A 13,011-nucleotide genomic window follows, 5' to 3' on the forward strand; every position below is an offset into this window, starting at 1 on the left:
GTCTACATTTTCTTTTCAAAGTCGGTGATTCAGAGGCTGTCTAGAAACTTATGTCAGAAACTATAAAGGAAGATATTAATGGATTTAACTATAATTAAAGCTGTCATATAACCAAAGCCCCATAAGTAAAACACCAATGAAAAACTGGGGCAACATCTGTGATATATGTCAAACGATTAATAGCCCTAGTTTCCTTTGCGACTTCTTTGATCCAGAGGCGACTTAGAAGCGAGTGGCAGCCAGGCTCCAAGACGAACCCCGCTCCTGGACCGCGTGCTCCCGGGCTGTCCCTCCCACACTGCACCCGAGCCAGTCCTGTGACCACTTCTCAGACTGGGTCATAAAGGAGACTGTGGCTGCTCTCTTGCTCACGCTCTGACTCTCTGGGATCCCTCAGGGAGAAGCCAGCTGCCAGGTGGAGAGAAGCCCTATGCAGCAGTCCCCTGGCAAGGAAACGAGGTCCCCAGACAACAGCCAGCACGAGAGCGAGCTTGGAAGCGGATCCTTGTGCCCTGGGCTCCCCGGCTGAAGTCTTCACTAAAATCACAGGAGAGACTCTTGGCCAGCACCACACAGCTATTCTGCTCCCCAACGTCTGTCCTATAGAAACTGTGAGGCAGTAATTTTTTATAAGCCATTAAACTTTGGGGTAATTTTTTATGCAGCAATAGAAAACGAACTCAATTGTGCTGTTTAATTTCCAAACCTTTGGGGATCTCCTAGATGCCTTATTATTATGTTTTCCATCATTATTGATTCAACCCTTTTGCTGCCCATTCCCTCTCTCCCCTCTCCTTCTGGGGCTCCAATGACAGGCGTGTGAGACCTCAGGATATTGCTGCACAGGGCTCTGAGGCTGCCCCATTCTTCCACCTCTTTTCTCTCTGGCCTGGATGATCTCTAAGGGCCACCCCCCTCGTGTCCGACAACAGTGAGTCTCTTTTCCCCACCTGATGCCTGTCCCTTTCCTGCCCTTAAGTCCGCCTTCTCCACCCCTGTGCCCTGGATGTCTGCCCTTCATGCTTCTGGACTCCATGTCACCTCTGTTCTTTCTTTTTCTTCAACCTACATGTTTTCTTCCTTGTTCTCTGCCTTGGTTGACAATTCCTCTCTTTGACCTGAATGACCATAATGCAGAATTTAATCAAGTTTCTCTTCCCCTATTCTGTACTGAAAAAGCAGATTTCTTTTTTTCTTTAAAAGCAGTAGGCAGGGCTTCCCTGATGGTGCAATGGTTGAGAGTCCGCGTGCCGATGCGGGGGACACAGGTGCGTGCCCCGGTCCGGGAAGATCCCACATGCCGCGGAGCGGCTGGGCCCGTGAGCCATGGCCGCTGAGCCTGCGCGTCCGGAGCCTGTGCTCCGCGACGGGAGAGGCCACAATGGTGAGAGGCCCGCGTACGGCCAAAAAAGCAGTAGGCAATTAAGTTTCATTGTTTACCGTGACCACACAGAATGGATCTTAAATAAGTTTTTGTCTCTGGCATAACTGCTGATGTAACTGTAGACCCATTAGAAGATTTAGTAATTCTTCTAAGTAAGCAAAGCCACGTGGAAGAACATGCTTCATTGCTCTCAAACTGAATTTAGCCTGTGTTTTGATGGTGGAAATGTATTTAATCCCTTCATTCTAAGCATCTAATACGCACACACGGTTTCACATGTCATAAGGAAAAAGGACAAAACTCCAATGGTTTTGATTAGATCTAGAAACGTTTGTCATCTCAAAAGAAGATGCTAATCACCTGACGTTTGTTTTATGCTTCCAATATAAACACTGAAGTAAACACATTAAATATTCAGTTAACTCTTTTCCAGCCAGACAGTTTTATCTGTTCCACATGGTTGCTATCAGAATGCCTGCAGATTAGAGGAGTGTTTTGATTGCCCCAGGTCTCACTGCTACAATCCTCCAGGAAGCCTGCAGGTGAATTTGGGTGATGATTTTTCTCCGTTTCATCATTTTCTTGCTAAGTTTCTCCTACTATGAAATCCATAAGCATTCCCAAAGCCCCCAATTAAAATGGGTCACTTAAATTTTTAAACATGTCTACAACTTTCCAAAAAAATAAACCTTCTAGGAACTTCTGACGCTGTGGTTCTTAATCCTGTCGGCTGGGACCCCTTGAGAATCTGATAAAAACCACAAACTCTCTCCCCAGAAAACTGCAAATACGTATTTGGGATACAATTTCAGGGAGTTCAGAAGCTATCTGAAGCCCTTCCCTGGGGCCCCGTCAGGAACCCCTTATTCTAAAAGCCTCTGAACGTGGCACTGACAGAAGCTGACCAACCCTACAGCACGTTTTCTTACCATTGCTCTTGCTTCTTCACGAATGGATGGAATAGAAAGGATGCTGTACAGAGCTCCATTCACATACGGCTGTATCTTTAAGGGGAGAAAAAACAGTCATTTTCAGGTTCTCAAATACCATACAACTCAAACATCACACACTACCCTTGAGAACAGCCTGGCTGGCGAGCACTGCCACCTTCACAGCTCCCTGAGCTCCAGGATGCAGGTCTCCAAATGACAGACATCTCCACTGGCACGGCCCAGGGCAACAGCTAAAACTAAGAGTTCAAAACCAAGAGCATCGTTCTCTCCCAAAGTTTACTCCCGTTACATGTCATTGCTGAATTAATGTCATCCTGATGACTCAGGCTAGAACCTTTGGAGGCATCACTGATTCCTCTCTCTTCTTACCCTCCAATGTTGGGTGTCCAAGCCATCTTTAGTGGGAACCCATCTTTTCCATAGGTGCCGCTACAGTCCTTGTTCAGACATCATCGTCCATGACCTAGGCTACGTGAGACCTCCAAAAGGGTCTCTCTGCCTTCTACGTTCACCCTTTAACCCAACCATCATATCATTGCCAAGATTCTACCGCATGGGCCAAATCATCCCTCCCCCGACCTCGGGAACCTTCCGTAGAAACTACCTGGAAAGTCCTAACTCCTTACTGTAGGACCCTTCAAGGTTTGGCCTCTATATCATCCCCCTCTGCTCCTTCCTTCCTGCCACTTGGGATTCACACTACACAGATTCCACTTAAGGGACTGCCCCCCGCCCCCCGCCAGCACGCTGTGACATGCCCTGGCCTGGTTCTAGCAGCTCATCTTGCTGGGAATGCTCTTCCCATATATGTCTATCTGGAAACCTATGGTTCATCCTTTAAAACTCAGCTCAGGGGCTTCCCTGGCAGCCCAGCGGTTAAGACTCCGTGCTTCCAGTGCAAGGGATGCGGGTTCAATCCCTGGTCAGGGAACTAAGATCCCACAGGCCACACAGTGTGGCCAAAAATAAATAAATAATTAAAAAATAAAACTCAGCTCAGACATACCTCAGATGAAGCCTTTCCTAAGCCCCCAGACAGGCTGCTCTGCTCCCTGTACATACCTCCCTCCGCTTCTGCGCTGGATTCAGTATTTATTTACTTATCTGCTGCACTGCGCGGCTTGCAGGATCTCAGTTCCCTGACCAGGGATTAAACCTGGGCCACGGCAGTGAAAGCCCAGAATCCTAACCCCTAGGCCACCAGCTAACTCCCAGGATTTAGTATATTTTTAAACTTATACTTATGTCTCTCCATGAGCTCTTCAGGGACAGGACCCATGCTTTACTCACATAAGTAACCCTAACATCAAGCCAGACGGGACATGGTACATGGCAGCCGCTTGATAAACGGGCTTTCCCTTTCGAGTGGACTGCGTGCTACATACACTCTCCACAGCAATGGGGGAGGTCTCATTTCCTACCACCCTTTTCCAGAGCTGGATTTATTACCACTTTTCATTTCTGCTAATCTAATGGGTAAGAGAAGACATCCTACAGTTGTGTTTATTTTCATTTCCCTGACTACTAGCAAAATTGAAGATCTTTTCATATTTACAGACCATCAAGATTTACTGTTCTGTAAACTGTCCATTTATACACTTTGTCCTTTTTTTCCTGTCGGCTTTTTCTCTGTTTGACTCTTAACGTATATCAAGAGCCGGCTAAAGAGGGCAGATCTTTGTGGAGGTTTTGGCTTCAGGTGCAAAGTGATGTCATGGTTTCCACAAAGGCATTCGTAGAAAGCGGGTGAGAGAATAATCATAGTGTGTGTTAGCTGATCCAGACCTCTATTTTATTTAAAAAGGGCTTGCCTCCCATTGGCTAGACCACCACACGGATGAGAGCAGAAGCCAGGACGGCCATCCTGAGGACAGTTCTGCAGGACTCTGACCCAAGACTGACATATGGGGTGAGCCAGCAGTGACGAGTGTCTAAGCCCCAGGGAAGCTCCGGCTCGGGCCCTCGAGGGGGAAGTGCAGCCACGTCCACCGAGGACGGCTGTGGCACAGAGAGGTGAAGGCAAGCAAACAGGGCACCCCTGGGGGACTGGATAAGTGAAACGGCAGGGCTGCCAACAAGGGGCTGCTGTGCAGCAGCGAGAGTTAAGGACCTAGGCGTACAGAAAGCAACAGAGAAAGGTCCTAAAGACACAGTGAAAATGGAAGAAAAGGATGAGATTCAGAGGGCAATGTTATTTATACAAATTGAGCACGCCCATAATATTAAATGTATTTTCATGTTACATACATGTCCATGGACATATATTAAACCCAGCAGAGGAGTGTCAACATGGGGGGAGGAGTGAAGCAGGGGGAGATGCCCAGGAGGAAAAAATAACCCCCGGGAGGGAGCAGTACAGGCCAGCGAACGGCAGTTGTGCTCACAGACGGGAAGCCAGGGAACAGCCTCCTGCTCTGGGTTCCAGAATTTAAAAATGATAAAAGCTCTGACGTAGCTTATACAAATACTTGGAAGAGGGCAAGTGCAGTAAGTACCCCGGGCCACCCTCCCCCAAGCCCGGGGTTTACGGCGCTGACTGGGTACCTCGCGGTTTTCATGGCCGAGCAGATCCGAAAGAACTTTCAGCACGAGGCCCGCCACCTTGGCACACATGTTCTTCCCTTTAGGAGAAAAAGAGAGAAACAAAACAGGACATGTCTAAACTCAGAGGCACAGTTTCAGGTCAGGCAGACTTGAATATGAACCTTGGCTCCTCTGCCTGTGAGCTGTGTGACCTTGGGTGAGTCACTTCACCGACTCGGGGCCCAATATCTTCCTCTGGGGTCCCTTGGGGATTATAATGTCCACCTCAAAGGGCGATGTAGAATTAAGTAGCTCAGTATATCTCAGGATGTGAACACTAAAGTTTCCCAAAGCAATGTGAGACAAGGAGACAGGACCATGAGACAGAAAGAGAGCATCAGTTTTTCATGTTTTTTTGGCCGAGCGCCACGGCATGTGGGACCCTAGTTCCCCGACCAGGGATCAAACCTGAGCCTCCTCCTGCATTGGAAGCGCGGAATCGTAAACACTGGACCGCCAGGGAAGTCCCGGCGGCTCAGTATAGGGTGGCACACTCCCAGTGCTCAGTAAGTGGAGGCGGTTCTTATTATTCAGGAGGTCAGAGCTGTTCACTACACTGAAAGCACGATGAGTCAAAGGGCCATGCTCTCCTCCCAAGTGCACAGGCCATCACTTAAAAATCCTCCAGCTATTTCAGGAAGTCCAAACATCATCAGGGCAATCATTGCAAATAAACTGATGATAATAAAGACAAGCCGATTATAATCTGATAAATGTTTTAAAGCTAGGAAATTTGCATATGCTATATTTTTAAAAGAGAAGATAGAAGTAAGTCATTTAGTCAGTCAACAACACAGTTAGGTGGTTCAGATTCCAAGGCATCTGAGGGTGAAGGAGCTTCTAACAAACATCCCGGAGCTATTTATCCAGGTAACCTTCTCCCAACGCTTTCTCAACACCTTCTCAGACAGAGGTCAGCCATGGGCAGGACGTGGCACCTCTCCAAGGAAGCTTCTTCTATCCCAGGGCACAGATCATTTAAGTGGGATGGAACCTGCAGGAAAGCTAAAATCACTCCCTCCCTTTATTGATCAAGACATAAATGACCTGAGATGTCACATGGGAATCACTGTCTGTACGAGGTGGAGTGGGGAAGGCGACTGTGATTAAGAGCAGGAAGCCTGGTTTAATGTCGCTGCTCTGTCACCAACTTAATCCTGTGGAATCTTGGGAACATACTTCTCTGTCTTCAGATAAAACAGATCATAATTCTTCACTTCCTACCTTTGAATAATGCAATGAAAATGAAGAAAAACATAATGTAATTCAATCTCCTCTTAATGTGGGTTCTGCATATATATATATATATATATATATACATACATATATGTATAAATTATTCTTTCCAAGGCCAGAGTGGTATCTTGGCTTTAGGGATTCAATAGCTTTATACCTAGCTGGACATGCTTCACTCTTTTTCTGTTTTGAGTTTTCTGGGAGGGAAACGGAAGGCAGACCACATCAGGCTTCAGGCTCGTGGGGACTCCAGAGCCTGGGGGCAGGGGGATGGCAACAGTGAGACCTGTGCTCCGAAGGCAGAGGTTCATGAGCAGGGCCACCGAGTACTCGAGCGTGTAGTCTGACAGGCTGTCAGGCTCCTCCAAGACGTCAATCAGCCAGAAGATGAGGCCATCTTGAATCATCGCTGTCTGCAGTGGGCGCCTAGGATGAGACAGCCTGCGGGGAGTTAGCAGGAAACCTTTCATGTGACAGTACATGGTAGTGTGAATGCCTATCAGAAAAGAACCTTCACAGAAGTTACGGACCCTGGCGAATATCTTACTGTTAGACCTGTACAACGGAAACTACAACAATAAATTCTTTACCTTTCAGGGATGTTACTGAAGGTTTAAAGAAAAATGAGGCAGTAAGGAGACTTCCTACTCTGAAAGTTTCCTTTTCAATATTTAGAATTAGCAGCGTATTACTTCAAATACTTAATAAATATTTACTGATAGCTTTTGGTCTACTTAACCCAGGAAACAGAGTCATAGAAATGGTTCACTGACAAACAGATTTTTACCTGAAGTCTAGTCTATATAATGTAGTTGAGGCACTCTGAGCTATGTAAAAGTAAAGAAACACAAAAAAGAAGACCAGCTCATATAAAACCAGCTCAATACCATTTTGACTCAGATCTCTATAGAGTAAGGCCAGTTTAGTAACCTGGGTAATACAATTTATATGGAATTATTTTCTACCCAAGGCCCAGGTGTAAAATCTTACAAAATTCAATGCCTCATCATAACGTGTTACAGTGGATGTTATCACGTCAACCTTAAGAACTGATGGGACTAAGCGCTATAATAACTGAAGTTATTCAATTTCTAAAAGTTTTTCAAATAGAGTCAACACCAAGCTGAATCATCGTTATAAACCGACAGAAACATGTTCCTATGATCTGGGGAAGTAATAACTCTGGAGATTATTTATAGTTCTTTCAATTCATATAGGTAGAACGAGAAATCTTCATCAGCAGGGACGTGGCAAATAGTAGGAACTACACATCTACAGCTTTCCCCCCACAAAACATACACACACTTAGAATATGTCCCTTTTCAGGTTTTAGTTTATTAGTGAGAGCCAGTCAGATGTTAACCACATCTGGTGGGAAGAAAAAGTTAGGGACTGAGAGAAAAAGTTAGGGACTGAGAGAAAAAGTTGGGGACTCAAGGTACTAAAATTCTTAGTAGTCAATGAGAAAGTCAGGTGGTCATCAGGGAATATGGATTCTGGAAGAATTAGCATATGACCCAGCAATTCCACTCCTAGATACCCACCCAGGAGAAAAGAAAACATGGGTCTACACAAAGACGTGTATGCAAATGTTCATAGCAGCATTATGCATGATAGCCAAAAAGTAGAAACAACCAAGATATCATCAACTGATGAATGAATACACAAAATGTGGTCTGTCCACGTAATGGAATGTTATTCGGCAACACAAAGGAACAAAGCACTGGTACATGCTACTTGTATGAACCTCAAAAACATTATGCCAAGTGAAAGAAGCCAGTCACAAAAGACCACACCAGTACAGGTAAATCTACAGAAAGCAGAGTGGTGGTTACCTGGGGCGAGAGGGATAAGCATGAAAAGTGACTGCAAATAGGCATGAAGTTTCTTTCTGTGGTGATGGAAATGTTCTAAAATTAGACTGTGGTGATGGTTGTACAACTCGGTGAATGTACCAAAAATCATTGAATTGTACACTTAAAAGGGGTAAATTTTGTGGTATGTAAAATACACCTTAATAATGCTGCCAATTTAGAAAAAAAAAAAAGCTCTGGGAGGACGTCAGATCTGCTTCAAGAAGAGGTGTCTGAGTTTTAAATCTCGAATGTGGAGCACTCCCAAGTCACGACCAGGTCCAGGTTGAGACTACGGCGCAGGCGGCTGAGATGGGTGACCAGACACCAGGAGGCTCCACCCCTGACTTCCACAAAGCAACCTACCCACCCCCCGACTGTGACTGCACATCTACACGTGCCTCCCCCACAGTGAACTGTGGGCACTTGCAGGTGGAGGCTCTCGCGGGGTGCATTCACGTGCTTATCTCCAAACCTTGCACATGGCCTGAGACACAATCTAGCATCTAGCACCTGGTCAGCACGAGATAATGGTCATTAGGAGAATATACCAGTGCTTTAAAGTGTAGGAGCAGGATGGTTTAGTGGATCCGAGGTACGCTTTCCAGCTCGTCTTCAGAAAGTCACCCAACCTCTTCTAAGCATTCACTGAAAAACATCACCTGCATCTTGGATTGTCACTGGGACCAAATAAGCACAAAACAGTGGCTAAGAAACCCCCAAGTTGATGTCACAGGCGCCACCATGACCTACTGCACGGTCAGCACCTGAGGCTGAACTTCTGCAAGGCCCCGAGGACGTTCTCCCGGGTGATGACGTCCTTGTCTTCCTCCTTCAGCCTCTCTTCCAGCATCCGCAGCACCTTTGTGCTCTGGGCAAGGTAGCGGCGACCTAATAATATAACCAGAGATGAACAAGGGAGAGAATTTATCTTGTGTTAAGTTCATGCTCCAAAACCACTTTCTATGAAAACTTTGCATATAACACACGTAGAGTTTGGGTAATTTTATGTTCTAGAAAACTTATTAAAGCATACTTCAACTGCAAGTTGGTTTTACTCAATCAACTATCTAATGAATGGAAAACCACTTTTCCTGTCATCTAAACATGATTCATCACCGTGTTCTTGTGCTGAGCACTGTCTTTTATCTACCTAAAATCTTTTTTTTTTTTTAAGATTTTTTTTGATGTGGACCATTTTTTGTTTTTAAAGCCTTTATTGAATTTGTTACTATACTGCTTCTGTTCTATGTTTTAGTTTTTTGGCCGTGAGGCATGTGGGATCTTAGCTCCCCGACCAGGGATTGAACCCACACCCCCTGCACTGGAAGGCAAAGTCCCAACCACTGGACCGCCAGGGAAGTCCCTACCCAAAATCTTGAACCCAAAAGTCAGATCACAAGGAAAAAGGGGGTGATGAATCTGTGTGTTATGAACCTCTTAGTCTTAACAATAGAGGCAGCCCAGTAGTGCTTTCTGGACACACCCATGGCCTGGAGAAGAAGTTAGGAACCATACCTGGGACCCCATCACTAGCCTGTTGTGAACTTGTATCTTGATACAGGTGACATTAATCTCAGACATAAAGTTCAACCATATTATATGAATGGTCCTTGGCACATACCCTGGCTTATCATAAAATGTTTGTTAAATGGCTGGAACAACAAACAAATGAATGAAAAGACTTCTGGAGTGTCATACAGTCACAATTTAAAACTCCCATTATTCGTGTTAAAAAGAGCTCAAACAAAGTAGAATTTATGGGAGGTAATAGCATTTTGTAAAATCATTTTGAATTAAATTATGGTGGCATGTTATTTTGGGAATTTTCAAATCCTCTTGATTTAAAAGGATTAGTGTTTTGAAAGACATGGTATAGTGCTTACTGGGATCACTTTATTTCACCAACCTTATTTGGCCTTAAGTAGAAAATGATAAAAAATGCATTACCTGCTATCTTGAGAGCAATCTAAAAAGTACTACGTTACAATACCAGAAAGTTTACAAAATAAAACCAAAGGCTAACAAAATAAACTCCCAAACCATCAAAATCTGCTCTGACATAAGTTACAGCAATATGACAACAACTAAGTTTTTCAAAAGACCTTAGATGCATTAAACAGTAATAAGCTGAGGAATCACATGTCACTGCTAAGAAACTTGGGGAAGAATGTGTTTTCACAGGGAAAAACACATCCACAAGACCTAGCTCTTCTCTTTGAAGGTATCAATGGAAAACAAAATGTTGCCTGCCGTATCAGTAAGCAAAGGATGTTGCAGCCATCAAGCCACTGCAGCCACTCTGGACGGTGAGCCCTGAGGAAGCTCAGGATGGAGACCAACGGGCTGCCCGCTGCCAAGCCCTCAGCCCCTGCAGCCACCCCCAGCGGTGCACCCTGAAGAGGTTCAGGATGGGAAAGCACAGGATATGGCCCTAGATCGCCGAGGTGCCTGTCAAAGGAATGATTTCAGTGAGCCCAGACTCTTGCATCATCCCGTGCACAGAAAAGTGCTGAATTCCTTAACTTGAGATGTCTGGTTTTCTTTAACGACAGTAAGCTTTTGATGCTCTGTCTATCTCAGCTTTGCTGCAAAAACTCTTTTATACCCTGGCTCCCCCCTTGCCTCTTCAGAGCAGTCCCTCTGAGCTAGGTAAGACGCTGCATCCGGGCTTAAGTCTTCAGTTTTGTCCGCCAAAGAAAACATAATTCTCAGCTTTTCATCGTTTTCCCCTCAGTCGGCGAGGAGCTGCCGTCTCACCTTCTGCCAGGGATGCGAAAGCGTTGACGAGCCTGGCCGCGTACTGCCGCACCACCTCGCTCTCTGAGTGCAGCAGCTGCAGCACGCTCCTCTATGGGAGAAAAAAATAAACAGTTAAAAAAATATAATCAAAAGAGGAAAAGCAATGAAGTGAGAGAAAAGCGAGAGGGAAGCATATGCCTCCTCTGCAGGTCTGCTGTTCTCTTCCTCTGAGTGAACTTATTAGAGGCGATTCGGTCTTGATTTCCAACTGACTTTTTTTCTGAGAGTTGGCAAAAAAAATATGTTTCTCAGTCTTCCAAATTTAGAAGAATCAATTATTCAAAGCACTTAGAATGGTGACCGGCACCGAGTAAGCAACACTACTTGCTATTACTGTGGCTGACGTCTTTCCAGGTAGAACAATTGATCCAACACTCGTCTAACTGCGCTCCCTCCAAAACCACCATAAAACTACAGTAAATGAAGGAGACAAATCTTCAAGGACAGAGAGGACAGCACAAGAAACTATAACAACACAATCTTGGAATCATGAATGCAGGATGGTAACAAACTTAGCAGACCCGAGAACGCCAGGCGGGCAATGAGGAATCACCCAGCTTACGTCACGCAATCCTCAGAAGTCTCAAGAACTGGGGGGAAATCAAGAAGAAGGAATGAAAGCTGTGGAGGCAGCAGCTAGGTCCCCCCCGCACTGCTCCGGCACAGCTGTCCTCCCGTGCACCTCCCATCACACATCTGGGAGCGCTCTCTTTTGAGAGACACAAAAGGTCTCTGGACGGAGGGCAGCAGGCACAGGGGAGCAGGGCTGCCACACCAAAATGGAGCAGGAGTGGTGCCTAAAAGCAGGATAAATGCTCGACAGAGAGCCACCCCCATCCTCTTCCCCTACCTGGCTCTCGGAACACTGCCAACCAGACTGTTACCTTCTAGGCAGATTAGAAGACACTTCCTGGAGGAGAATGACCAGCCCTGGAAACAGGGAAAGAACTAAAGTTCCTGAAATCAGAGGTTCCCAACAGATGGCCCACCAGGGTCAACCTCAGTGGAGCTCTATGCCTACAGGCCTGACCCTCACCTTCAGAACGGCCAGTCAGCTTTTCAGTCCCTCCACTCTAAACATTAGGAGATAACCAAGGTCTACCAGGAACTCAAGGAAAGTTTCTAACGTGGAAAATAAGGCCAAAACAAATGGGACAGGGGAGAGAAGCAACTTGGAGGAAATGAGACTGTGCAGGGAGAAGAAAACTAAAAATAGACAAAATTTGTCATTAATATCCTCAGAGAGATAACTGTATCCATGAAACAACAGAATGCTACAAAAAAAACACAAAAAAGGGAAATGAAAAACTCTACAGGAGGGTTGGAAAATAAAGATGAGGAAATCTCCCAGAAAGTGGAACAAAATGAAAAACATGGAAAATATGAGAAAAAAGATAATTAGAGAACCAGTTCAAGAGGCCCAACATTCAGAAAGAATGAACAGAGAAAACAAGAGAGGAAATCATCAACAAAACAACTCAAGAAAAGTTCCCAAAACTAAAGTTGTCAGATTGAAAGGGGTCACAAAGTGCCCAAAACAGTGAATCAAACACACATCATGAAAGGCATCAATGGAAAATTCATTAACACTGGTGAAAAAGAAAAGATTCAACACGTTTCTAGAGAGAAAAAAACAGGCCACATACAAAGGGTCAGGAATTAGAATGGCTTGGGACTTTTCAACAGCAACACTGGAACCTAAAAGACAATGAAGCAATATCTTCAAAATTCTGAAGGATAATTATTTACAGCCCAGAGTTCTATACAAAGAATAATGATATTTTCAGACATACACAGTCTTGAAAAATATACTTCCCATCCATCCTTTTTCTAGAAGCTATTAACTAAAGGCTTCACCAAGAAGACAATACAGAATATTGGAAACAGAGATCCAATTCAGGAAAGGGCTGCAAGGAATCAACATACGTTTGGTGAAAAGAGATTTCTGGAAGGCAGCTGTGCCCCAGATGTGGAGGGCCACCAGTACAGGCTGAATGACTGACTCAGGAGAGTGACATACCAAAGGCTGTCATCCCCAAGATGCCTATTGCCACTGTACCATATTCATTTAGGTAAAATTTTTATTGAAATATAACATCCATTCAGAATATTGCCCAGATCATGAGTGTGCCGCTTGACGACACGTGGGTAACCGGTAGTCAAATCAAGAAACAGAACATTGGGCTTCCCTGGTGGCGCA

General features: G+C 45.1%; 1 protein-coding gene across 6 annotated transcripts in view; it reads right to left on the reverse strand.

Moving 5' to 3' along the window:
- Positions 1–13,011, reverse strand: part of ARMC9 (armadillo repeat containing 9) — a 135,071-nt gene that overhangs the window by 70,494 nt on the left and 51,566 nt on the right. For 4 of the 6 annotated variants that reach the window (XM_024740580.1, XM_024740578.1, XM_024740581.1 and 1 more), the window contains exons 13-17: positions 10,770–10,860; positions 8,777–8,900; positions 6,443–6,597; positions 4,882–4,958; positions 2,314–2,388 (exon numbers count right to left, since the gene is read on the reverse strand). In XM_024740580.1, the coding sequence (XP_024596348.1) occupies positions 2,314–2,388; positions 4,882–4,958; positions 6,443–6,597; positions 8,777–8,900; positions 10,770–10,860 (522 nt within the window). The remainder of the gene's footprint in view (positions 1–2,313; positions 2,389–4,881; positions 4,959–6,442; positions 6,598–8,776; positions 8,901–10,769; positions 10,861–13,011) is intronic. The other 2 variants (XM_024740577.1, XM_024740579.1) reach the window with 1 other exon arrangement.

Source organism: Neophocaena asiaeorientalis, unplaced genomic scaffold (genome assembly GCF_003031525.2).
Source record: "Neophocaena asiaeorientalis asiaeorientalis breed wild unplaced genomic scaffold, Neophocaena_asiaeorientalis_V1.1 scaffold388, whole genome shotgun sequence".
NCBI lineage: Eukaryota > Metazoa > Chordata > Mammalia > Artiodactyla > Phocoenidae > Neophocaena > Neophocaena asiaeorientalis.